Source organism: Engystomops pustulosus, chromosome 9 (genome assembly GCF_040894005.1).
Source record: "Engystomops pustulosus chromosome 9, aEngPut4.maternal, whole genome shotgun sequence".
Classification (NCBI taxonomy): domain Eukaryota; kingdom Metazoa; phylum Chordata; class Amphibia; order Anura; family Leptodactylidae; genus Engystomops; species Engystomops pustulosus.
In genome coordinates, this window is record NC_092419.1 from 82,811,488 (window position 1) to 82,839,476 (window position 27,989).

Genomic DNA, 27,989 nt, shown 5'->3' on the forward strand with positions numbered 1-27,989 from the left:
ACACTGGCTGTAGCCGTGCCCTCTATAGTTGGGTATAGAGTATATCACTGTCCTCAGCTCTCTGTACACCTGGCTGTAGCCGTGCCCTCTATAGCTGGGTATAGAGTATATCACTGCCCTCAGCTCTCTGTACACCTGGCTGTAGCTGTGCCCTCTATAGCTGGGTATAGAGTATATCACTGCCCTCAGCTCTCTGTACACCTGGCTGTAGCTGTGCCCTCTATAGCTGGGTATAGAGTATATCACTGTCCTCAGCTCTCTGTACACCTGGCTGTAGCTGTGCCCTCTATAGCTGGGTATAGAGTATATCACTGTCCTCAGCTCTCTGTACACCTGGCTGTAGCTGTGCCCTCTGTAGCTGGGCATTGTGTATATCGCTGTCCTCACACCCCGCCCCCTGCACACGCTGCACCACGCTGCTTTGTTTACAAATATCAAAGACTGTATTTACATAACCCCGCCCTGTTACCAACCACAGGAGAGGGGCGGGGCTTGTGTCCGTCTTAGTGAATCCAATGTATGAAAATTTCGTGCGATTTCATCAACCTCCATGGTCCAGGACCCGGTGTCACCCACATAGAAGTGTCAGCAAATCGCCGCGACATCGGGCAGGTAAGGGGCATCAGAGGGTGCCCGGGCAGTGCCAGGCAGTCGTGCTGTGAGAGAGACACTGGCCGGGGCAGGGTGAGAGGACATGCCCGGACCTGGCACCAGCGGTGTGCCCGTCATTGATGAGCAGCTTATATCACCCGGTGACCTGTGTGCCCCGATGTGTAGTGTGTATGTGTGCCCCGATGTGGTGGTGTGTATGTGTGCCCCGGTGTGGTAGTGTATATGTATGTGTGTGCCAGTGTTGTGTACTGGGCACAGTGCCAGGCGGGCAGTCACCGGGCACGGGCTGCTGGTGTATGGTACACCCTGCACTATATGATGCCAGGCTGGCCAGGGTGATGGGGCACGCTCCTCCAGTGTCAGGCGTCTGGGGGTATTTTTAGGATGAGGGGGCGGCGGGACATGTGCTCGCGGACAAGTCAGGGCTTGTAGCAGCGGCTCCGGCACTGCGCTGCCATGTGTGCCCAGCTATGCCAGTGGTGGGCGGCCGGGCACTCGTGTCATGTATGTGGGGTCCTGTGTGGGAGACATTAGGAGCTGCTCTGCAGATATATATAGTCACATGTCACAGAGAGAGGGGCCAGGGTGATGCCAGGGGCTACATGCCATCCTGTGCCACTTACAGGAGGACAAGGGGCAACCAGCTGCAAAGCATCGCACTGAGGATAAGGCACAAACCACTGTGCCAAGAACCAGGCTGGAGGAGCCCATGATGGCAGGACCTGATGGCTGGTACTCAGGTGGGTGCTTCACCAGTCAATGGAAGTGCTGTAGCAATTTGTTGGTAGTGCTGTGTTTTTTTGCAAGTGGTTTTAAGATGGCTGCAATAAAAGGGCTCGTTCAGACAGGGCGTGTCCACAAAAATGCGGACGTGTGATATCCGTGTACAGTCCATATTTTATCTGCATCCGATATTTCACATCCGTACAGTATGCCATCTGTTATTTTCACTTCCACTCAAAAGATACTTTTTGCCATAAACTCTGAAATGTGTACTGACTCATAGAACTTAATGGGTCAGAATGCTAACCGGAAAAGAACAGATAGCATAATGCCCGTCTGAATGAGCCCCATGTGTAATGGATTCATCGTATACATTGGATGTTTCCTGGGATTGTTGTGTTACTGCGAGGGTTGGGTGTCTGCCAGCTGTCAGGACCTGGTTGTGGCATCTCACAAATCATAACACGACTCTTCATGTAGCAGTGAAACATTGACAATGTTTTGTCACACAACTCTGTATCCTCAGTGTAAATGTAGTGCGTGAAGTTTGGAGGCAGGACTATTGTATGGATTTTGGAGAAAGTTACATGCATGTAGTGGTGGGAAAATGGTGGGAACATGTTTTGAAAAATTTGGTGAGGGGTGTGGATTGTTTATTTTGTATGTTTTATTTATCATAGTATTAGCTATTGATGCTTTCATGCCTTAATGTTTTCATTTTTTAAGTGGCTGTATTTTTGCCAAGTCTGCTAAGTCTGTGTAAGAATGTCCCCCTTGATTCGGACTCCCCCTGGGAGCTTACCGGGGGATCCGATGTCTCCTGTTGCAGCCCCGGGATCCGGTGAGTGCCCCGAGGCAGTCGGCTCCACTTCTCGCCAAGTTCTGCCTCCTGGACCCGGCTGTATGTAACTGAGCATGCGCAGTTACACTGTACACTGAAATACATGTGTATTGCAGTGTAAGGCCTTGAACAAGCGATCAGATGAACAAAACCCAAGTATGAAATATGTAAAAAGTGTAAAAAAAAATGTAAAAATAATTTTATAATAATAATTAAATAAATTAATTAATTAAATAAAAGTCCTATATCTCTCCAGTTACACATAAAATGCAAGTAAAGTATATAAAACACAAATACACCAAAAAACGTACATATTTGGTATCACCGCATCCGTATGAATCTGTACAATTAATCTAAATCAATTTTGAACCCGCTCGGTGAACGACGTAAAACAAAAAAAAAAACAATTTTTCATCAAACACCATTACAAAAAATGTTCTAAAAAGTGATCAAAAAAAGTTATGCGCTTGAAAATGATACAAATGAATTCACAAAAAATAAGCCCTCAACCAGATCTGTCAACAGAAAAATACAGAAGTTATGGCCCTGAAAAGTTGTCAATAGTAAAAACAATGCGATTTTCTCCAATATGGGTTTTGCTCAGTAAAATTGAGCAAAGATAAGAAAAACTATATAAATACTGTAATCATAGTGAACCAGAGAATAAAGATACATTATTATTTTTACATTATGATCAGCAGGGGGGAAAAAAGTGCTAAAAATCCCAAATAAAAATTGATGATTTCGTTTGGAGTTCACCAAGCTAGGCTTTTAAAAAATGTGTCGCTTGACACACACATACCTGCACCCAGCAGGTATGTGTGTGTCAAGCGACACATTTAAAAACTCCCCCTATTTCCAACGCGTGTATGCCGATGCGCCACAATCCGACCGCGTGCGCCAAAAACCCAGGGCAATTCAGGGAAAACCGGTAATATTCGGGAAACACGTCGGAAAATCGTGAGTCGGGCCCTTAGTAAATGACCCCCATTGTGCTCACTAAACAGTTCTGTGCATCTATTGCCGTGTATAGGGGACATATGTACTGCTGATCGTGTGAATGCAGCCTTATATTAAGATATTCCTTTCAGCTAGAGGTGTCTTTGAACCCCTTGAGGTACATAGGCCTTGGCCAGGGGTGTAATTAGAAGAGGTGTGGCCCCATAACATACTTCTGAACGGGGCCTTCCTTCCCCCTAAACAAATATATGTATACAACCACACACAGTACTTATACACCATATATACATACATACATACAGCAATATACAATACAGAAATCCATACAATGCCATATATAGACATACAGCACATATACACATAATATTCTGAATGCTGCAGCCCCCTGACATTACGGGCCCTATCGCAGCTGTTATGGCTGATACCACTGTAGTTACACCAGGGCTGATACCTACTCCTGCATCTCTGTCTTTAATGTCCACATCCATTTATTGCTTGTGCCTTTATTGAAGTTGGTAGTGACATTTTATTTGGAAAAAAAACACAAAAGGTTTGCAAAAATTAGATAATGTGCATCATTTTAGAAAAAAAACCTCTGTCATACTATGCTATAGTGTTAAAGGGGTTATCGGGGCATAAAAACTTAGGCTTTTTAAAAATAATAAACGTGTACTTACATCGTCCCACTCCGCGGTCCTTCTCATCTGTGCGCCGGTTTGTTTACAAGGGTGCACAGGGAGCTTCCTGCCGGCTGCTTACAACGCTGAGAGATAGGGACGGATGGGAGGAGCCGGCCACATCGAAGTCCAGAAGCTCCCTGTGCACGGCTTCTGTGCCCCTGTAAACAAACAGGGGCATGGATCAAACGGAGAGCGGCGCGGGACATCGGTGGCGCCGGAGGAGGTAAGTACACGTTTATTATTTTTAAATAGTCCACCCTAGCCAGGCAATAAGTAACTTTTTATAACCAGATAACCCCTTTAAGATTACAGGATATTCTCACATGGCATATTTCTTTGACTTTAAGTTTTCTCAAGAATACTAAATGCTGTACGCAGAAATTCAAGCACCTGCTGCAGGAAACCCCCAGAGAGGGCTTATTGACATGGCCACGCCACGTCTGCCACCACCCTTAACCCCTTAACGCTTATATAGGTATATATAGGTATAAGGAGTGTATGAATAGGGCTCACGGGCTGAGTCCTCTTCATACAAAGGTGGGGGTTTTTGCATTTTGCAGCAAACCCCCACCGCTAATAACCGCCGTTGGTGCTTGTGTTTTTACGATCGCCGCGCCCCCGAACGTCATCAGGGGGCGGCGATCGGTTGCCATGGTAGCCTCGGGTCTTCTTTTGACACGAGGCTACATGGCTTCTGGAGATTCGTTACAATGAGCCAGTGGCTCATTGTAATGAATAACCTGCAAAAATGCCATATATTGCAATACAGAAGTATTGCAGTATATGGTAGGAGCGATCTGACCATCTAGGGTTAATGTACCCTAGATGGTCTAAGAAACAGTGAAAAAAAAAAAAGAAAAAAAAAGTTTAAAAAAGAAAAAAAAATAATAAAATATTAAAAATTCAAATCACCCCCCTTTCCCTAGAACTGATATAAAACATAATAAACAGTAAAAATCACAAACATATTAGTTATCGCTGCGTCCCAAAATGCCCGATCTATCAAAATATAAAAACGGTTACGGGCGGCGGTGAAATGGCGCCTAAATGTCCGAAATGCGACTTTTACACCTTTTTTACATCACATAAAAAATGAAATAAAAAATGATCAAAATGTCGCACAGACCTCAAAATGGTAGCAATGAAAACGTCGCCTCATTTCGCAAAAAATGACACCTCACGCAGCTCCATGCGCCAAAGTATGAAAAAGTTATTAGCGTCAGAAGATGGCAAAAAAAATTTTTCTTTTTTGTAAACATTCGTTTAATTTTTGAAAATGTATTAAAACACAATAAAACCTATATAAATTTGGTATCACCGCGATCGCACCGAACCAAAGAATAAAGCTGAGGTGTTATTTTGAGTGCACAGTCAAAGTCGAAAAAACTGAGCCCCCAATTTTTCCACATTTGGAATTTTTTTTCAGCTTCGCAGTACACGGCATGTTAAAATAAATAACATTACAGGAAAGTAAAATTTGTTACGCACAAAATAAGCCCTCACACAGGTCTGTACATGTAAAATTAAAAAGTTATGGATTTTTGAAGTTGGAGAGCGAGAAATGAGCGGATAAACCCTGCGTCCTTAAGGGGTTAATCTTCATGCACCCGTCCAGGGGAGGAGGTGTGAGCGCTTATCATCCCTTCCCTCTCCACAGAAAGCTGAGCGGCTCAGTCACGGTGCACTTAGATACTGTGGGGGTCATTTACTAAGGGCCCGAATCGCGTTTTCCCGACGTGTTACCCCAATATTTCCGATTTGCGCCGATTTCCCCTGTATTGCCCGGGATTTTGGTGCACGTGATCGGATTGTGGCGCATCGGCACCGGCATGCACGCAACGGAAATCGGGAGGCGTGGCCGAACGAAAACCCGACGGATATGGAAAAACCGCCGCATTTAAAAAAAGAAATGTGTCACTTGGGACGCGCTTACCTTCACTTGGTCCAGCCCGGTGAACTCCAGCGCGTTCAGATGCTTTTCAGCGCAGCAGCGCCACCTGGTGGACGGCTGAGGAACTACCATCATGAATCCCGACCGGACCCGAATCCAGCGCAGAGAACGCGCCGCTGGATCGCGAACGGAGCGGATAAGTAAATCTGCGCATGTGTGCTCACCGCACCATGAGACCTATATGGTGGCAATGATGCGGGCAAATTATGAAGCGGTATCACAGGCCTCCATATGGTCTTATGTATGGGGCCTAAGATGTTTCATGTTTTAATACACCCCCCTCACTCCCCCCAGCCTTATATGAACCTTTTTTCTATTCCTGGAAACCCCTTTACGATCAGCACACTGAGCATTTGTCTTAATATATTTACTTATATTACATTTGCTGATGTTTTATTTAGCTTTTAAAACTTGAACAAAGATAAATTCAGTTTCAGAGCAGAAATGAGCTGGTGCGTATAGGGGATAAGTTTCTACAAATGAGTGCAGTTTCCAGTGCTCCGCACCTTACTATTGGCCAGATGAACCTCATACAGTATATATACATATGTAGTCATTCCAGGCACTCTTGAGATTCGGGATGGAAGTGCAGGGGATGATGCCATTCACCCATGACTACCATTACTGGAGCAAGCAGATGACACAGCGGCCGGCAGTCTTTTGTCCTGGCATGTTGGAAGGTGACATCATGTCTTGCACACGGCACAGTTAATAGCAGACGTCTGCAATGTGATAAGTATTGTAAGATGACACTGACCTGACAACTGTTCCCCTTTGCTTGAAATTCTACTTGACAATTTAAACTAAAATTGACCACATCCATCGAAAACATATTTGTTTCGGGCTTTAAGACATTTGTGAATAATGATGCATTATAGTCCCCCTTCATAGTAATGATAATAAAGCTATTGAGAACTTACTGCAGGGCTATTGTCAGGATCAGTTTAAGGCTACATTCACACTAATGTGTGACCAGTACCGTAGTACGGCGGGCATACATCAGCGGCGGGGAGAGGAGGAGGGGATGAGCGCCGCTCACCCCCGCCCTCTCCATAGTAATACATGGCGCCGTATTCCGGCGAAAAATAGGACAAGGGTGCTGTCGCACAGTGCGTTCTTTGGCCATTTTTAAATGAACTAAAAATGCATGCGTTTTTGAATGCTCCCATGTGTTTGGCTGGTTTTAATCTGTTTCACAGCTGCCTACACTTCAAGAAATGAAGATAAACAGATTCAAACCAGCCAAACGCATGGTAAACATACCAAAACGCATGCGTTTTGAAAAAGACCAAGAACACACTGTGTGACAGCACCCTGAGGGTAATGGCATGTGGCGTTTTGAATGCGTTTTTTGCCTGTTTTTTAAACAGTCCTTCAAAAAATGCATGCATTTTTGAAAACGCTTGTATTTTTGACCAGTTTGAATTAAGATAATTGGTCAAACCTGTCAAAAACGGATGCGTTTTTTAACGGACTGCTTAAAAACGGGCCAAAAACGCGTTCAAAACGCCATGTGTGCCATCACCCTTAGGTGATGAGGAGGCCCAATTATTGAGGCCCTCTATAATAAGGAATAATAATAATAATGCACCAATAAATTTTATTAGGATGGGTAGTTGGGCCAACTAGTACCTCCCAATTTCAACAATACACACCTATCAAAAACAGTGCATGAAGCAAAGAGAAATAAAAATAATAATAACAATAATAATTATTTTATTTAGTCAATCAAAAAAGTTTACATAATAATAAAATTGGCAAACACATAAAAGCAACACACAGACAAGAAATTACACATTACCCCGGGTGTCAATTTATGAACATGGGAGAATCCTAATAACAGTAAGTGCTAAGTAGCAGCATAATCAATTTAACCACAATATACATTGGCAAAAGTGCAAATAAAGTGCTATATTTGTTATGACCATGTAAAATACACAGGAAATGGTAAGTGGAGCAAAATTAATGACAGAAAAGGCACAGAGGTCCTGATAAATATCCCCCTATATGTTTTTGTGGAGGTGGACTTTTTGAATACTGACATTGAACATTTTTTTAAAAACCTAAAACTTCAAAATCTTTCCCTTGAACACAATGTTAGGTATCACCATGTCCCAAAAATCATGATCTATCAAAATCTAAAAAAAGGATCCAAATATCGCCACTTTTTCGCCATTTCGGAAACACAAACATTTGAACAAAAGTGATAAATAGGTCGTACAGTCCCAAAAAAGGGTATCAATAAGGACTCCACCTTGTCTCAAATTAAATGACACCTTACACTTATTCTACAAAGTGTGATAAAGTTACAATAAGGCGAAACAAAGCAATTTATAAAACCTATATACATGTTGTCCCTTTGATCTTACTAACTTAAAGAATAAAGGGGAGGTGCCATTTGGAGCGCAAAGTGAAAGACGTAAAAACGAAGCTGGAGGCAAATGCATTTTCTCGTCTTTATCACCTCATTTGGAATTTTCTTCCAGCTTCCTAGTACATATCATGGAATATAAAATACCCTCAATAGGAAGTACAATTTGTTATGCAGAAAACAAGCCCACGGAAAAATGAAATAGTTTTGAAGGTGTAGAGCAAAAAAACTGAAATCTAAATTGGAAATGTCTGTCTATACGCCCTTTAGTTCATAGAAGAGTTCTGTATGTCTATAGCCATACAGTACTTTGGCATATTGTTTGTGAACATTCCAGTATATGTGTACAGTATATTACATGCCAGTGTATACAAGGAGTGATTGTAGCCCAGGAACACTCAGCGTGTCTGCACAGGTCTGCTATATAGACCTTCATTTCCTTCACTGCCTAAAGTGACATTTATAGAGTGTGTTGTGGAATGTATAGAAAAAATCCCAGTCCTCCTGCAGAATTCCAAGATTTCATTGTATAAACAAGCAAAAGGATCACCTGAATTAGAAAAGACCCAAATGGATGAAGAATAAAAGTCGTTGTCTGAGAATACATTTTTTATACATGGCTGGGGGCAGTAAAAATAAAAAAAAACCTCATACTCTCCACTTTCCGCACTTCTCATACTAATAGTTTTGCTCTTGTGCTCCCGGACGCTTCCCAGGCTTTTACTCCTCTTGCATTTTGGTTTCCTCAGACTCTTACTTTCTTATGTATATTTATCATACTTGCCCACCCTTTCTTGAACTAAACACTAAACTAAAACAAACTTTGGTGCCGCACCTTAAAGGCACCCAACTCACTCTATTTGATGATCAGCCGATCCTATATGCAAAATCCCACTAAGGACATAAAGTACGTAGGGAACACAACAGATATCTTTCTCATATAGAATACAGTCATCTCATAAGATGGTTGAATGGCGTAAGAAGACGCTGTAAATGGAAACCATTTCTTTCCCTTGGCGCATACTCACAGGTAGCTGTCAATCACTGATAGCCCCACCCCCATGACTAGATGACTGCTTCTAAGTACAGAACATTGGGGCACATTTACTTACCCGGTCCTGCGTGTTTCCCGATCCGGAGTGTCTGACGAGAATGAACTCTGTATGTGTCGCTCCCCGATCAGGTCTGTCGGAGTTCACCTTCTTCTTCCTGGTGTATGTATGTGCATGGCTTGCGACACAATTTTACTTTTAAATCCCGCGCTCGGTCTGAATCGGTCGGATCGTTCGACGGCCCGCCCCCCGAATTCTGTCACATGGAAGCCAGCGCTGATGCGTCAAAATCCGGTCGCGTGCGACACAATGCCCTTCCAAATCCCTCTCCACGAAAACGTTGGAAAACCCGACTGAAATGTGGCCGCGGGACCCTTAGTAAATAAGCCCTATTATATTCAATCTTTCCTCACACAACTATGTATCAATGTTCTCAGCTTCTCCTGCTCTGTAGCATGCAGCCTCATCATGGTGACAGTATAATATACATAATATATCAACTTTACATTTCTAAAAATAAGGACATTCAAAGAAAATCTACCATCAAAATCCATCATGATAAACCAGGAACACTTACTCATAGATCCCGGCATTGTGACTGTGGTAATCTTCTTATCTTTGTTATCCATGCCCTCCTAAAATAAACTTTTAAAATTATGCTAATGAGACAGAAGGGCTCTGGGGTGCATTACCAGAGCCCAGTAATGCTGTAGCTTCACAGGTTGTTGTACCCTTCTTCGCTGCTCCCTCAGCACTTCCCCCCTTCCTCTGTCAAATGTAATCTCACATAGTAGGACAGGCTGTGAAGCTACATTACGGAGCTCTGGGTCATTGGTATAACTCTAAAGGCTTATTTTAGGCCATGAATAACACAAATTCCATGAATTCCACAGTGCCTGGATCTAATGAGCAGGGCCGGATTAAAGGAATTCTGGGGTTCGAGCCCTGGGGCCCCCACCACTTTCACTTTTTAAGGGCCCCCCACCAGTTTCCGTCAGTCAGCGACTAAGCCCTGCCGCCAAAACAGTGCATTGGCGATCTCCCCCAGCGATGGCAGCTGTGTCTTCAGTGGCCGGCGGTTGCCCGAAGAGCGAGGAAGAGCCTGCAGCGTTGTGGGATCACTGTAAGGGAAGGTGAGGTAAGTATGAAGTTTATTTTTTTGTGGCCATTTTCTACAGGGGACTGGCGGCTAAATTCTACAGGAGGCTGGGGGCTGTATACTAATGGGGGCTGTATACTACAGGGGTCTGGTGTATGTATTCTACAAGGGGCTGGCGGCTGTATTCTACAGGGGGCTGGCAGGCTATATACTACAGGGTGGCAGGCTATATACTGCCAAAAACATTGTTGGAAGGGCCCCCACCAATTTGCACCCAGGGGCCCCCACCACCCTTAATCCAGCCCTGCTAATGAGTAAGTGCTTGATTTTGATGGTAGATTCCCTTTTAAGGTGCCCACACATGTTGTGTATGTGACAATGTAATACAGTAGCAGTGCAGTATAGTGTATGGGTTTTATCCATATACCATACACACACAGCTGAAACATTAGGCAGACAGCTTTTTGCTGCAGATTTAGGATTCTGCTAGACGTGACTGAAGCTTGGCTGCACAAGTAGTGGAACAGCTGCAGAATTTGCTGAGCAATAATTTCGCAGCCATTTCGCACGCATCACAACCAGTCAAAATTGAGTAACTTGGGAAGTCATTTTATGCTGTGATTGACAGGAGAGGGTAGGGGGAAGCCGTCATGATACGGCATGGAGGGTGGAGGAGAAAATAAAAAGGATAGTGTAGGCATAAGGAGACACCATTTTAGGTTACCAAAAGTTAGCCTGCCCACCCTCCTTATTATGGGGTTTGATGGGTCAGAGGCAGGGGTTAAAAAAACGTCTATATGGATAGGTGTGAAGTAGGAATTTGGTTAGCTGGCGTTACAGCGGCGTAGGCAGGTTAGGGGGTCCTTGGAGTTGATGGTGATACGGAAAAAGGGACGAAAATGGGGCCTGTTCAGCCCATATATTTTAAGAATCCTGGTCGGGATCTTTTGGACTCCTGCTGGTTGGTGTCCCGGGGAGTGGAAAAAGTACATATGCTCAGCCATCTGCAGGACGAGACGGTGCCTCCAACCTGTGGTAGTGGTTGGGGGGGTTAAGGGGGAGAATAGCTATAACATGTTAAATATACCTTTGCTTTGTGATTTCCCCACAATCTGTCTGCAGTGTACACTTGTACCATTCGTTTAGCGGCCAGTCACAGTACTTATAGCAGTACAATATACAGCCCATCCACCTTATGCGTAGTTATAAGTGTCCTTGGATGTCCGGATAAACTGTGAGCTTGTATGGACTAAGCCTTTAGCAGTGTAGAGTTAAAGTGTACCCAGCCTGTGTTGCCCACACAATCCTATAACACACATATCCATTGCAATCCTTTCACCTCTATCTCAGCTTTCCACTGCCCCCTCTTGTCATGTTGTGAGGCCAGAACATTGAGACCCAGCAACCAGAGAGCATAGGATTAGTATATGTTACAGGTACAATCCCCTGGTCGGTTTAAAAGTGAATATTTGGAGATGTGTTTCGAGGCCATCAAGCATAGTTATATGCCCAATATTATGCCGCAGTCTACCAACTATACTGATGCCAAGCATTGTGTATCAATAGTGTAGTATCAACACTTTATACTATTATAAAGTTTATACAGTACCGTATATATATAGTATATACTATTTTCTATTATTAGTCTGAACAGGGTAGTTGGCCATGATATTTAGGTAAAACATCAAACCCGATGGACCTGTTATATGTCCGAGGTGTTAAATAAATGTATCATGGGTTCTGCACCTGTATAAACCCTTAGATGGCCATCATCATTGATATGTGGTATAAGTTGTGTGGGTTGTATAAGTGCAATTTGTCTTAACGTATTGTTCTGTCATATTTACAGGTTTAGATCAATCCAGATTTCCTTTACCGAGTTTCCAACTGGCTCCTCCCATCTGTCTATCTCCTAGGATGATGGCCCATTTTTGTCATCTGTTTTGGATTCTTCTCATTGTTAAGGTATGATCATGGAGTACTGATGTAAAAGGTTTACAATGTCTACAATTTGGGTAAGGGCAATAATGGATCCAGCACATTTGTTTTTCCAATGTCGCTTTTCTTATAATGCAATCTTTTAGACATTCATTTATGGAGCACATACCATTCAGTGGGTATAAGGAAGCTCAAATGGGCATAGTTGTCGTGGTATCCAAATGTGGTATCAGCATCCAAATGTGGTATCAGGAACCGTGGAACAGAAACAAAGTGCAAATTCAGGGGTAGGATTGCAAATATTGAAGTATTTTAGGGTATATTGTTGTGCACTTTGCAGGGCCATGTGATGGTGGGTGGAGCCATGCAGTTGGGGGCGGACTAAACATAGACAAAGGCCAAAAAATTTGGGGAACGATTTGGAGAAGGCAGATTTAGGGTACATTCAGACGCCTGTCTATGGGGACGTATATGCGGCCGCAAATTTGCCGCATATTTAAATGTACCCTTAAGCTGAGACACCTACACATTTCATCAAAGGCACAGTGGGGTTCATTGAATAGTCAGAAGAGAAGCAAAGCTTACTACCTACTTCTTGTGTTGTTACAGTTGGACTTGGTGAGATCTTCAAACTGTTCAGAAGGTGAATTTGAGGATGAACAAGGAAACTGCATTCCATGCAAACAATGTGGACCCGGTTATGAGCTTTCTGAGGTAAAGATTCTAGTCAGTCAGAGATGAGTCAGGCTGAGCAACAGGATGCCCTTTATTTGCAGCACCTAGAACCATGCTGCTGCTGTGATGTTTAAAGAGGACATGTCACCAGATTTTGACCACCCTGAGTAACAATGCCTGCTGATAAAGGGTTACATGTCATCCCCATCACCTAAAATTAGCCGCCGGACGTTTTTGATATGCAAATTAGCTTTTGTGACTTCTGTCTGGTGTTTGTGGCTCTTCTCTCTCTCAGACTGGCAGTGAACCACACCCCATTATTCTGACCGACTGCTCTGCTCTTGAAATCCCTGCTCTGCCTCCTTGTACTCATGGACCTTCTGCTAATATTCAACTACAGACATATAAAGCTCTATGTACAGATGAGAAACATTGTGTACATTTTTTTACAAGATGCCTTGTGTTATATTCCTGACATGTGACCAGTGACATCATCACAGGTCCTTTAGCCTTCTAAGAATAGCAAAATGTACACCATGTGATCACATGAGATCACAGCAGCTGCTATGGAGGATGGAGAGGAGTAGAAGTCCATATAGGCAGCTGTGACTCCATGTGGTCAGATACATGCATGGGGTACGGTTTGCTGTTATTAAGAGTCCAAAGGACCTGAGATGTCACTCTGGTCACATGACATGAAGTGTGACCAGTAAGGAGGCATAAAGCATAGGGAGGATTAGATGGGAGGGGCCGGCCGAGCAGGTAACCCCCCCTCCCTCTGATGCAAGGTAATATAGGATAAAAGGTGATTCATGTGGATGGAAGCGAAACAATATTTAGCTATACGAAGGGGGTCAATCAGTTAATAGAGCTCTATAGGAACCTGTCACAGGCTGTATATGTGCAAATGTGGTGACAGTTGAGTTAAGATGAGTTTTCAAAGAAAATTTAGTTTGTGATTTTTTGGGCTATTGAACTGGAGATACATGCACTTAAAGATACAGTTGAATTCAAGCTGCCTGGATCTAGTAATTTTACTAAACCATCTATAATATTCTGCATTGCTTTATAGCTCATGGGGTACATATACAAACCAAATAATGACATAGTTATAGTTTGAAACTATAGGCATGAGGATCCTGTTTCTGAATTGAGGACACAGGAGGTAAAATTGCTTGGACAATAGTTTCCTTGGACACAGAACCACCAGAATAGTGATGCGACTCAGCTCAGATAAAAAGTGACTTTTTTCAATTCATTTGAAAGTGTCTATAGAAACGATTTTTCATAGGTAAATGATGGAATTGCATAGTATCTCACTGTACAAGACCTATTTATATTGTTGTTCTTTTATTCATACTATAAATCATTGAGATAAGAAAAATTTGAAATGTTGAAGTGTTCAGCGTTCTTCTTGCTGGAGCATGAGAAATTCAATACCAGTGTGATATTGTTAGGGACATTCCCGTGTCTTTAGAGCCAGTGTTCATTTATCACTGGTGTTGGCAAGAGTTATTACATGCAGCAGATGATGGAAATATTATCTGGGAAATATAAAATTTAAGGCAGAGGTTAACATTTTTAACAAACAACACTAAACTAGTTGCTGTTACCTTTTTTTTATGGAGTATTTCACCCTTTTACTACAACGTATAAACCATATGGTAAAACATATTTTTAGGATATGTTTTTATTGTCAGAATATACATTTTTTAGGAATTTTGTATAACCATATGGGGGCCGGGGCGCTTCCCATGCTTCCGTTCATGTGTCGCTTCGGTAGTCCCCCAAAGCAGACCCCTTCCTCCCGAAACTTCCAGCTTGGCATAGGACCAAAAACTGGAGGTATTGAAGTGAGCCAGAGCAAAGTATGAATGCTTGCTTGCCTCTAAGAGATATGCTTTATAGCAGACTCATGGACCATAAACATTTAAGCCTGGAAATGGGGTCAGGGTGTAAGACCCCCTTCACACTTGCGTTGCAGATCACGCCAGAGAGCATCAGAGAGCCATCAGGGTTTGGTCAGTGTTCAATCAGTTTTCAGTCAGAGTTTGTTCAGTGTCTCGGTTTTCCACGCATATTTTTTTTGTGTTTTCAATGCTTTTTACATGTGCAAATAATGTGCGTGAAGAGGCCTCATGACTGTGGTCTTTCTTTTCTACGGCAACTGATCAGTGAAAATCGCACTGCACTTGCAGGTGTCTTAGAGTGCAATGCGTTATTGATGCGTCTTCATAGAGTTGCATGTTGCGTTTTTCAAAAGTAGAGCATGCTGAGATTTTAACCCGCGTTTAAAAAAATTTTTGTGTACGTGGAAAAAAAAGTGCAAGTGTGACAACGCACAGTGCGGCACATTAACTTACCCGGGCCTTTCGCGATCCCCTTCGCGGTCCGACGAAGATGAAGTCCGGCGCGATTCACCAACATCGTGCTCCCGAGTTCCTGCATCTGTCGCTTCCCCGCTCAGGTCCACCGGAGTTCACCTTCTTCTTCCCGGTGCATGTCTTGCAATTTACAATTTACAATTTTAAATCCTGCGCATTGTCCTAATCCGTCGGATTGTCCGATGACCCGGCCCCCGATTTGTGTCGCGTGAAAGCCGGCGACAAAATCCGATCGTGTGCGCCAAAAACCCCTGTTAAATGCGGCGCAACCCGGAAATTCTTGGGTAACTCGGAGAAAATGCGCTCCACGGACCCTTAGTAAATGAGCCCCATTGAATACAAAGGGTCAGAATGAAATGCAATTTCTGTGCAGAACACGTACATGTGTGAAAGGGCCTAAGAGTTCTCCTTATGAAGACTCTCAGTTAAGGCTGCCTTGCAGGCGTGTGGAGACTTACAGCCAATGATGCAGGACTAGTGGATTCTGGAAAATATGCAAATATGTTTTCCAATAAGTTTCATTATAATCCTCTCTAATCATTCTAAATCCAAACAAGACAGAAAAAGGTTGCCTAGTTGGCTAACTCACTTTCCAAGTCAAGAAAAATACATCCAAAAATCGGTAAGAAATCCAGCAGAATGTACCAGTACCATAAGTAAAATGTAAATTTTAATAATTACTGATAAAATAAGTTCACAGTGAACCACAATAATATGCACATGAACCATCTAGTCAGCAAAAACACATCAGAAAGGGAGCTCGTTCAGACCTCCAATAAGTCTCGTATGGCTGCAAAAGTTACACATCAAGGGGTTAAAGCGGTTGTCCGAGTTCTGAAAAAAAAACTAAGGTATGCCGGGAGGGCGCTGCTTAAAAAAAATAAAGTCCTACTTACCTTCCGGTGCCCTCCGTTGGACTCGACCCGACAACCTTCCGGCCCGCATTCGCAATGCTGTGAATAGGATGCCGGAAGCTGAATCCAGCGCTGCTCCGGCGGCCATGTTTGTTTACATGGCGCCCGGACCGGAGCGACAGCAGCGCTGGATACCGGAGGACACCGGAAGGTAAGTAGAACTTTATTTTTTTAAGCAGCGCCCCCTCCCGGCCTCCCTTAGTTTTTTTTCTGAACTCGGACAACCCCTTTAATGAATCAAAAACAAGCAGTGGCCCGTTATTCCTTACTGTCCGGATTAATGTTGGTCTGTGGTTTTGAGATGACGCACCGTGTCATATGCTATACAGGAATGCACTAAGGCACGGTGAGGTATTACTGGGGACCGTGTCAGACGAGACTTATTGGAGGTCTGAACGAGCTCCCTTTCTGATGTGTTTTTGCTGACTAGATGGTTTATGTGCATATTATTGTGGTTCACTGTGAACTTATTTTGTCAGTAATTATTAAAAGTTACGTTTTATTTATGGGACTAGTACATTCTGCTGGATTTTTAATTCTCTCTAATGTGCTACATATGAGTGCAGGCTGTTTGGCTACATACTTGATTTAGATCTACCTACAGTTAAAGGGGTATTCCAGGAATAACCATAATCCATATACAAATGGGTCCTTAAAATATGTATTTGTCTTTTTATCTTGTATCCCGATTGTGTCTTCAGTTACATTTCATGATAATTAATGAATGAATTACAATTTGTATGTATATTTGTTTGTTGTTGCATTTCCTTTGTAAGTTGTATATTTAATATTTTACTTTAATACATTACTGTAACTTGTCTCCTTGTAGGACTGCGGCAGTGGAAGAAAAAGTCAGTGTCTGCCGTGTAGACCCGGGAGATACAAAGAAGACAGAGGATACCATCACTGCCCACGTTGCCTCAATTGTGCAGTAATAAACCGCAGTCTAAAAGTTAACTGCACTTTGACGTCTAATGCCATATGTGGCGATTGTCTGCCTGGGTATGTGTTCATGTGAAATGTAATACTTTTATTGGTGACTCATATTCCCATATCATTTAAATACCTGTTTTTGCAGAGGGGAACATATGTATGGACAACTTAGAGATGTATAGTTAAAGGAGTTTTCCTTGAATGTGACAAACCTCCAGGGAACGAGGGCTGGGGAAATAACACATCCTTTTTTTTAATCAGATAGTTTTATTGAACATTTTTTATATAACAACACACCGAAATAACACATACTTACCCTGTTCTGGCTCCCATTCTCATTGCTTTGCAACCTGTACCCAAGCAGAATTCTGGGGTGTCCAGAAACCTGCTTCATCCAATGAGTGCCACTACTTAGACCAGAGGACAACAGAATGATGCTACATCTTCAAGGAGGCCAATAAATGGTTGAAGTTTTCTTGTACCAAGCCCCACTTCCATGACATACACACCTCCCCAAACACCTAGTAGGGTGCAGGGCCTGAAATCAGTAGTACGGGAGCGATTTGGGTACCAGGAGCTGGAGTGTGTTAAGTATTTTTTTTTTTTTTCTTGCACAGTGAGTATTTTATATATTCATGGAAACTCCTTTAAAGGAAATAAACCACCGAAACTAACCAAAAAAGGCTAGAAATACTCACCATTGCTCCTCTTCACCTTCATCCTGGCGCTGTCTGTCACTAAACTTGACACGTCGGGATCACCTAGAAAAGAAATGTAGAATTAGCAGCACGGAGCTCAGGGGCAAGATGTCTGGCGCTCTAGGCTGCTAATTACACACCTCCCTCTCCAATGCTGGAAGCATGGGAGAGCAACGTGACGTCACCTCCATCTTCCAGAATGAAAGAGGGAGGTGCCTGGGGGAATGCATAATTAGCAGCCTGGAGCGCCGTACATCTTGTCCCTCTTCTCTATGCTGATAATTATAAGTTTCTTTTCTAGGTAATCCCAGCGTGTCAAGCTTAGCGAAGGACAGCAACATTTCTAGCCTTTTCTTGTTTTTCTCGGTGGTTGATTCCTGTTAACCAAAAATCAGCATCAATTCTGTTCTTTTATTTTGCACCCAGCTCCCCTTTACTCATACAACATTCTCCAAAGGACACGTGGCATTTCATTCCTGAAAATGAGCATTAGCAATTTTAATCGCATGTTTTGCTCGTGATGCATTAGGTGCGGCAAAAGGGGAGTGGCCACTTTCATACGCTAGCGCTCCTGCCACAAGACTCTATTCAGATGGTTAACAATCTATGGTACACTTAATGATCCCTGTATTTATGAACAAAAAGCCAACACCCAAATAACTCTCCTAACTCTGAATTTTATGCTGAATTTCTTGTGACTACATTTCCATTGGAATCATTGGCCCCAATCTCTCATGTTTAGCAATAGCACTTTAGCTCAATGAAACTTCTTGTTCCTGTAGCTCCTTGTATCATATTTGCAACACAACAGTCACAGAATTTATTCCATGAATTCTTCCCCCATGTCACAACCTTCTGAAGTATCTAATTCATCTCCGAATACTAATGTATGGTGTGGGGGCGGGAGCTGTAGCAAAGACTTTATATTCTTAGTTTGAAAAAAATTATACTAGGTCTTATTTTGGGGGAAACAGGGTAACAGCAATGCTTTCAGAAGTAATAAATGGGTGATGATCCGTCATACACGGTGGCTGAGTGGGTAGCACTTCTGCCTTGCAGCTCTGGAGTCCTGGGTTTGAGTGCCACCCAGGTCAACATCTGCAAAGAGTTTGTATGTTCTCTCTGTGTTTGAGTGGGTTTCCTCCCACACTCCAAAACATACTGGTAGGCTGTTTAGATTGAGAGCCCCATTGGGGACAGGGACCAATTTGGCAAGCGCTGTGTAATCTGTGTGCGCTCTATAAATAAAGAATTATTAATATTAAACACCTATAGTTTTCTATCCATTTAGTATTCTGTACAGAATTTCTGAATAAGGTATGAATAATGGTCTGGTAATGTCATATTAGGTGATTAAACTATGCAGGCCCTGAATTATTTGTATGGTCTCAATTTCAAGGTTGTTTCCTCTTTTCAGGTATTACAGTAAAACCCAGATAGGAGGATATCGTGAGCTTGAGTGCTTCCCATGTACAGCGCACACACCACGGACGGAGAGTCAGTGTAAGTTCTCTAATCATAAGGGAATACAAATTAATTCCGTTTACATACTGAATTCTGAATATTCTTCTGATTTTGCAGGTTACCCTAGGCCCGGGCAGCCGAGCAGTACAACAGCCCCTCCTCGGGATCCCGTACTTCTAGTAGCTGTTATTATGGTGGCCCTGTCATTAGTTTTAGTCACCGTAGTCACCTTCTCTGTCATTTGCTGTGGACGGTTTTTGAAAAGCCAATTCCAGAGAGGTGAGTAGCGACATATATTGAATATTGTGGAAGCAGAGACACAGAAGCTGAGCTCTAAATCCTTCCAGAATGACCTCTCCATTACTATATGATTTGCTTCTTTTATAGAATTATTTTTATATTGAGTAACCTTTATGAACATGCAATCTTAGAGTTAATAAATTATTTTGCAGCGTTCCGAAGATCACAAGATTTTGAAGGTCAGCCTGGTAGGGTAGATGAAAGACGAAGGGAGATGGTACACCCTTCCCATAGGGAGCAACAAGTCCCTCCATGCTGTTTTGGATCGACTGCTATTTCTGAAAAAATAAAAGGTAAGATTTTAATTGTTACAATAGTAAGGCCCTTTTCAGACTTGCATTGTTCACGCACGTGTTCTGCGCATACTTTTGACGTGCAGAACTTGCACTGCACTGTAACCCATTGGGGGTCATTTACTAAGGGCCCGATTCGCGGTTTCCCGACGTGTTACCCGAATATTTCCGATTTGCGACGATTTTCCATGAATTGCCCCGGGTGTTTGGCGCACGCGATCGGATTGTGGCGCATCGGCGCTGGCATGCACGCGGCGGAAATCGGGGGCCGGGCCGAACGAAAACCTGACGGATTCGGAAAAACCGCCGCATTTAAAACAAAAAATTGGTTGCACGGGCCATACTCACATGCACCAGGAAGAGATCAGTGAACTCCGACGCAACTCGGCGGACCTCGGCGCAGCAGCGACACCTGGTGGACAAAGGGCGCAGGACCGTCATGAATCGCCGGAAGACCCGAACGCTCCTCCGAGAAGCCGATGCTGGAACGCGAATGGGCCGGGTAAGTAAATGTGCCCCATTGTATTCAATGGGTTTTTTCAGGCACACATGTGCGTTTTTTTAAACGCACGTTTTAATCTCAGCATGCTCTACTTTCGCAAGTCACGCACATGAAAAATGCACCATACAAGTCTATGGAGATGCATCAAGAACGCATTGCACTCTGAGACACACGCAAGTGCAATGCGTTTTTCACTGATCAATTGCCATAGAAAGATAGACCTCAGTCCTGAGTCCTTTTCACTTGCGTTATCTGTGCGTGAAAAACGAACTGAAAATGCATTGAAAACACCAAAAAAACGCACATGAAATACTGAGACACTGAACAAACTCTGAAAACTGATTGAACTCTGATGAAAAATGACAGTTTTTCACTGACCAAACCCTGATCGCACCCTGACCAGACTTTGCATCCCTGGTGCACAAGCAGTAAACCCTCATTCTTGACAATTGGGAGGTTTTTGAGATTTCCCCATGAAGATTAGATGATCCAAGAGCCCAATGCAACAAACGCTTGACATTTCGTGCATGACAGTGATGAGTTTTAGTCCTATAGATAATAATTTTAGCTTGCAATCTGATGATAGCATCTTATTTGATCTGTGTGTTCTCCAGCAGGGCCACCAGAAGAAGTACATGTGATTTCCAAGAGTGTTACCTCCACTACCAGCACAGTTTCCACTGCATTATCTTCTTTGCCGCCATCTGTGGAGCTCTGCGCCATACCTCCGCCACCTGTAAAGCCTCACTATGCCCGTAGTATATCAGAAACTCAGCCATTGATACGAAACTCAGGTTGCAGTGACTGTTTCTCTGGCTGTGCACCTACCTCTGAGCCCAACCAGGGTTTAGTAGAACCACCACCAACACAAACCCATTCCTGTGCCTCAGAGAAGCAGCACTGGTCCCACGCACCCGTTGAGTGCACAGAGCTGGACTTAGAAAACTTTTCTTCAGAAAGTGCCAACCAGACTCACTTAAGAATAGCCAAGAGTCCCCAAAAGGGATTAAGGACCCATACCTGCTCCTGCAACACACCGGCTGGTTCCAGCACAAGTTCTCAGGATGAGGTAAGCTGATGGCAGCATTGCTACACATTACTTATTCACCTCATTGGCCCCATTTGTACAATACAAAGGGAGTTGTCTGTTGCCATATACAGCCCAGACCAAAAGTTTAGACACACCTTCAAATTCTAAGGGCTATTCTACCAAGAAGGAGATTGATGGGGTGCTACGCCAGATGACCTCCTCAGTCACCAGACCTGAACCCAATCGAGATGGTTTGGGGTGAGCTGGAGCGCAGAGTGAAGGCAAAAGGGCCAGCAAGTGCTAAGCATCTCTAGGAGCTCCTTCAGGACTGTTGGAAGACCATTTCAGGTGACTACCTCTTGAAGCTCATCAAGAGAATGCCAAGAGTGTGTAAAGCAGTAATCAAAGCAAAAGGTGGCTGTTGTAAAGAACCTAGAATTTAAGACATTTCCAGCAAGCATATAATTCCGCATGTGTTTATTCATAGTTTTGAAGCCTTCAGTGTCAATCTACAATTTTTATAGTCAGGAAACTCTTTGAATGAGAAGGTGTGTCCAAACTTTTGGTCTATACAGTGAGGAGAAACACTTCTGCTATAAGCTACAATCTCCTCCATCAATCACATAATAACAATGTATCCTATTACTATGTTAGGGCTTGAAAACCCCTTTAATCTAACAATGGGAACTAATAAAAGTGATGGTATAATTTTTTTTTTCCGATTATTTTACTGTCATGGATGTATGATTTTACTGTCATGGATGGATGAAGTATGTAAAACTGACTTCAGTAAGAAAGCCTAAAATAATATACTTAGGAAATTGCTGACTCCAGTCTTTTAGATCTTGTACTATTCTATTATTTAACCATATTTGTAACCAAGATTAGATTAGTGAATAGGGTTGGGTGAATTATATTACAGGATAACCGTTGGAAGGAGTTATTATGGTTCCAAGACATGTAACCTTAATAGGATGGAACCGCTAGGTCTCTGCTTTGTACATCCCCAAATAAAAATAGTAGGACACATATTTGGGTAAACCAAGCCAAGAAAAAATTTAAGAAAGGGCTTTTATGATGTATGTGTTTCTATTTGCCTATACAGTGCCATCTGTAAACCAGAAGTGTCACAGTATTCTGTGTGATATTGTACTGTATGGAACACTGGTTGATGTTTTTCACTGATGGTACAAAGAAAATTTGTTTCCTCTTACAACCAATCAGATCCCTGCTTTCATTTTCTGAAGGGGCTTTGAATGAAAAAAAGTTGCGTTCTAATTACATACAATAGTTTATACTATCACTGGTTTTTATGTCCTCAAAAAAGCCAAATGTGGTGTCACCTGAAGGTAGAACGCCTCAGTCCGAGGAAGGTTCTAGGCTGGGGTTACATGAAGATGTCTTATACCTACAGGACACAATAGCGCCTCTCACTTTAGGCTATTACCTTGTGGAAGATAAAGAATTGTTGATTTTATTTATAAAGGCCTCAACAAATTTATTATCAATTATTATCTTTCCATAGACTGGTGATGACCTGGTTGCCAGATTGAACAGTGCGTCTTTGGGTAAGTTGGGTATTTGGGTACTTCATTTATATCTATAACCTTCAGACTATATTATTTGATGCTTGGGTAATAACTCCTGCATATCTCCCAACTTCTGCAGTGTAGAAAGAGGGACAAAAGATGTGCCACGTGTATCGCACCACATTGTGCCCTCCCCACAGCTTTCAGTCACATTGTGCCTCTGCCATTTCTTCCTCGATAGGGGCCTCCATAAATTATCACCCCAGCAGCCCACTTCATATTATGCCCCACAGCAACTCCCCCTCATATTATGCCTCCCTCACAGAAACTCCCCCTTAAATAATGCCCCCTGACATTTCCCCCTCATTTTATGCACCAAACACCAGCTCTGATCATATTATGCCCCCCCCAGAGGTTTCCTTTACATTAACCCCTCCCAGCAGCTTCCCACTCATATTAACCTCCCCAAACAGCATCACCTCATATAACCCCCCCCCCCCACCCTCTCTACACACACACACACACACCTATAGAAGGTCCTCCTTATATTACCTATATATCAGACACAGATACTCACCTCACCATGCTCCCCCTTCCCCCCTGGCACCTAGAGGACACCGATACATACCTCTGGCCAGCTAGGACAGCCGGACAGAGCCTGAAATCCGTGACGGTCCCAATAGATCCAGGACGGTTGGGATGTATGCCTCATGAAGTCTATTCCTAATGGTGCACTTCAGGGGCCTAGTAGTTTTCTGTCTCCTGTGTCACAGCACTTTTACATACAGCAGGAGAAATTTGATCTTGGCCTATAAATGAGAGCATAATGTTTCCCTCAGTTTTCTAAAAAAAGCTGTGAATCTAAAGAAATAAAATGATATTGAATCCTTTTTTTCTTCCAGGTCTTCCCATCTCTCAAATTCCAGATTCTCTACTTGTGTTACTTGCACATAAATTGGACATTACAACCCCCGGAGTGAAGGATTTCAGGGATATCGGAGTTGCCCTAGGGGTCCCGCCAAATCTTTTGGATCACATGCCAGGATTTAGGGCCTTGCATGATCACCTGTCCTCCAACATCTCATGTACACTGCTGCACCTGGTGCAGACCCTACAGAGACTGCAGCGCAGGGACGCCTTGGCCTTAATCTGCTCACATTTCAGTCAGTAGTGGCCTGCGGTCCTGGAAAGCAGTACTGGGTACATATCCATGACGGGCTGCGTCTATGGTGTGGGGTCATTATGATTTACCACACATTGCTGGAATGAAGCCTGAGTGATTAGTAAAGGATCTGAGGCTGCAGTGGTCTCGCTGCCGGGATGACTCAGACCCCTCCAAAATTAACACCTTTGTTTCAGAGGATCCATGAATTGGTCCAGAAGAATGCTGTATTTTGTTATTTCTGCATTTTGACGGATTCCTATTATTGCGGCATATAATATATCCACAATGAACAAGTATAGGAGAGTAGCTGGGCCTACAGTCCGTGTGTGTCTGGTAGTGTTTTGGATGGGCCATATCGTCCTGTTAATATATATACATACATATGAATGGTATCCACTTGATGATCTTGCAGTTGTTTGGCCTAGTTGTGTGCAAAATTTTACATTTTTATGTTGCGAAATGAGACAAACCATGTGAAGAATAGATCCAGCACTCGTGTCCATTGAAGTAAAACTACATTTCATTTCCTCCATGTTAAAATGACAAAGGTACATCATGATGCAAATGTATTAAGCCACACCCTTTTATATTAGGCCACACCTTTCTGTTGTGATGGCACAAAATAGCTTCAGACTAGCTCTGACATTTTGACTGAGTTTTGCGCATTTAACGCCACTTTCTTATTGCAGATACATTAGTAAATCTGCGTTGGGAGTGGTTTTAAGCTGTCTTCATTGCTATTTTAGGCCTTTCCCACCTAACCAAATATGCTACTCTCAAAGTATTAAGAAAGTATTCCTGTTGAGTAACTTGCAATGTCTCCCATTGTCCAGTAGATGGCACTACGGCACTATCACTGTTTATGTCACATCACGTTAAGTGCCACTTATTCTGACATTTTATAATCTTTTTTTATGGTATTAATCTAAAAATGTGGCATTTGCTCGATGTGGATGTAATTGCACTGTGAGAAGGTATTATTTTCCTGGAACGTGAATAAATTGACACTTAAATTTCTATTTATAATCAGGCAGACATTGGCTAAACTCATTGTAACAAGCTTGTATCTATGGGTTCTGTACACCAGATCATCTCTGCTGTGTAGCAGAGCGAGGTTATCATTTGCCACATGTCTTCATTCTACAGTATTTCAGTATTTTATCAGTCATTTTCACAGCATTTCAGGTTATTGTTGTCTTAACTCAGTGAATACTAGACTGTGAAATCAGACCAGATGACAAATTCAGCTCTGCTACATGTATTGATACCACTACACTATTACTGTATTCTGGGGCAGTACACAGTTTTGTTTGATTAGTCACAGTTTTTCTTTATATTATTATTTTTCCTGCACTATGTGGTGATGTGGCATTGGCCGAGCTGTGGAGTTCCCTTTTAACCAAGATTTGATATTGAATATTCAGTTGCTCCTTTTGCTAAGGAGTCAAAATTGTAAATGATGTGTGACAATATTAGTGGCTGATGGGACCTGTCTTCCATTTTCTAATATAAGAAATAGAGACCTCTGGCAGGCGAAGTTTCAGAGTGTTTTTATTCATATATTCCATAACAGTATTCACATGTCCAGCTGAAGTGCTACAAATTACAGAAATTCTGCACAGAAAACATGGCTAGATTTCACACTTTACACTGCAGTTTGTCTGCATTTTGTAGCATTTCCACAATTACTGGACTTTTGTTTAGTGCAGGCAATTAATTTACACAAGGGGCCACATGAGAAATTGTAATGGTTTTTGAGGGAAGGTCTAATATACTTACCTCAATACCTAATGCCCCTCTCAATATGCCCCATTCATAATGTCCCTTCTAGTTCTGTCTCTATTCATAATGCCTCCACTCCTAATGCCCCCTCTTATTACGCCCCCTCTCATAATGCCCCCTCTTCTAACGCCCCCAATTATAATTCTCTTTCTCATAATGCCCCCTCTTCTTATACCCCCATTTATAATGCTTCTTCTCATAATGCCCCCTCTTCTTATACCCCCATTTATGATGCTTTTTCTCATAATGCCCTCATTTATAATTCCATTTCTCATAATGCCCCCCTCTTCTCATGCCCCCATTTATAATGCTCTTTCTCATAATACCCCCCTCTTCTTATGCCCCCATTTATAATACTCCTTCTTATAATCCACACCTCCTTTAATAATACCCCTTTTTGTTATGCCCCCTCTTCTTACAGCCCCATTTATAATGCTCCTTCTCATAATGCCCCCTATTATTATGCACCCTTTTATACAGCCCCCTCTTTATAAAAATGGTTAAAAATACTTAGCTGATGCTTCTATATGGATGAAAAATAAAATTTATAGCATTAGGATTTGATGTGAAAATGCTGAAGATTTGCCTCAGAATGCATCGGTTTACATTTCTAAGTCTAAACTCAACGTATCCAGATAAAATTGACATGAAAATGGGTCTGTAAGTGCGACAAACAAAAAAATGCACTTTTGCAGGAGGTAAACTCTGAAACTCTGAAGCCTGAAATCAGTCATGCAGTCTGTGTACAAGGAATGACGACCTAGAACAGAGACCTAGCTGCTGTAACTCATCATTACCTCAGTTTCTATCCATCTTTTAGCAAGATGGAATTCAGCAAGGAATCAAGAGTGAAAATCAGATTAGGTGGAAGGATGAGAGACAGAGATGGAAGAAGGAGGCCCTTTGCTCTGATAAGATATACAGGCAGTCCCTGGGTTGCGTACATGATTATTTAATACTATAGGCTTTTACATGGAAATTTTTGTCCATGGGACTGAAATCTGTAAATATACAATATTGGCTAAGGGTTATTACAGTTTTATAGATTTTTTTTTAGGCTTGGGACAAACAGGTTGTGTCAGCAGTGTACAGTAATATTTGCTTTAGAATAGGTGTGAACATCCCACTGCAGAAACGCTCAAAATGGCCAGTTTTCTAGGGGCTTGGAAAGTCTACGGATTTAGGGCCCATGCAGACGACTAGTAATAGAGGAAGGGTGCCAGATGTTTTTTTCTACAACTAGCACAGGTCCCCATTTATTTATATAGGCTCATTGCCATGGATTCTAAAATTCATGAGCCAATGACACGTAGGATGCAAAGCAGTTGACATTTTTAGAGAAGCAAATAGATGGACTGACCTGTTCCAATTCCGACCCACGTGTTCGGCCATAGTCTTCCATTTCAAAAAGAAAATTGACATCTCCCTTAAAACTAATACTTTGAGTATTTTTGAAATTTCTGTAAAAATTCATCTTGAAATCTACGATTACCTATAATCATGTACTTGTTTTTATAGAACAAACCTACAATTTTGGGAATTTCACTAGATCAAAGCCAGAAGCCTGGATCCAAGAAGGGTATTCCCGTCATTAAAAAAAGTGATATTATGTTTCAAATGAAACCTAAATCTACACTTCTCAAAGTGAACTTCATTTTTATGGATACACCTAGATCACTGCCACTTTATTGTATAACCACTGCACCAGTGACTTCAGTTCCTAGTAAGTGGCAGCTGGGAGATCACTGCGAGTATCACTATCCGAAATATCCCAAACTTGGTGAAAATGGCCTCCAGATGTCAAAAAGCAGGACTTTTAGGCATGTGACTGCTTGTTAATAATATGTGATGTGAATTTCAACTGGGATTATTTTGTTTTCTATGAAATTGTATTTGTAGTAATATTTTTATTATGATCAGAAATGTTGTTTTTATGTGTTTTATATGTTCTTTAATTTAATAAAATGTCATTTTCAGTTAGCTGAGCTTTTGTTTCCAAGTATACGTTATGGGGGTTGTCCGTCAATACCATAATATGATATTTTACATTTGTGTAAACAACTTAAAGGGATTGGTTAGAATTGCAACATTTT

The 27,989-nt window shown here is 42.4% G+C and overlaps 1 protein-coding gene across 3 annotated transcripts; it reads left to right on the forward strand.

The window, feature by feature from the left end:
- The first annotated feature begins 488 nt into the window (after positions 1 to 488).
- On the forward strand, positions 489 to 27,876 carry EDA2R (ectodysplasin A2 receptor). Of its 3 annotated transcripts, none has more exons than XM_072123588.1 (10): positions 489 to 612; positions 12,139 to 12,254; positions 12,837 to 12,941; positions 17,030 to 17,202; positions 19,249 to 19,334; positions 19,413 to 19,574; positions 19,748 to 19,888; positions 21,005 to 21,459; positions 22,946 to 22,988; positions 23,852 to 27,876. In XM_072123588.1, the coding sequence occupies exons 1-10, from the start codon at positions 516 to 518 to the stop codon at positions 24,118 to 24,120; spliced, it is 1,647 nt and encodes a 548-aa protein (XP_071979689.1). In that variant the 5' UTR covers positions 489 to 515; the 3' UTR covers positions 24,121 to 27,876. The 3 variants fall into 3 exon arrangements, with proteins under 3 accessions (XP_071979689.1, XP_071979691.1, XP_071979692.1); XM_072123590.1 differs by having other exon boundaries at positions 21,008 to 21,459; XM_072123591.1 differs by lacking the exon at positions 489 to 612 and adding an exon at positions 1,041 to 1,352.
- The last annotated feature ends 113 nt before the right edge of the window (positions 27,877 to 27,989 follow it).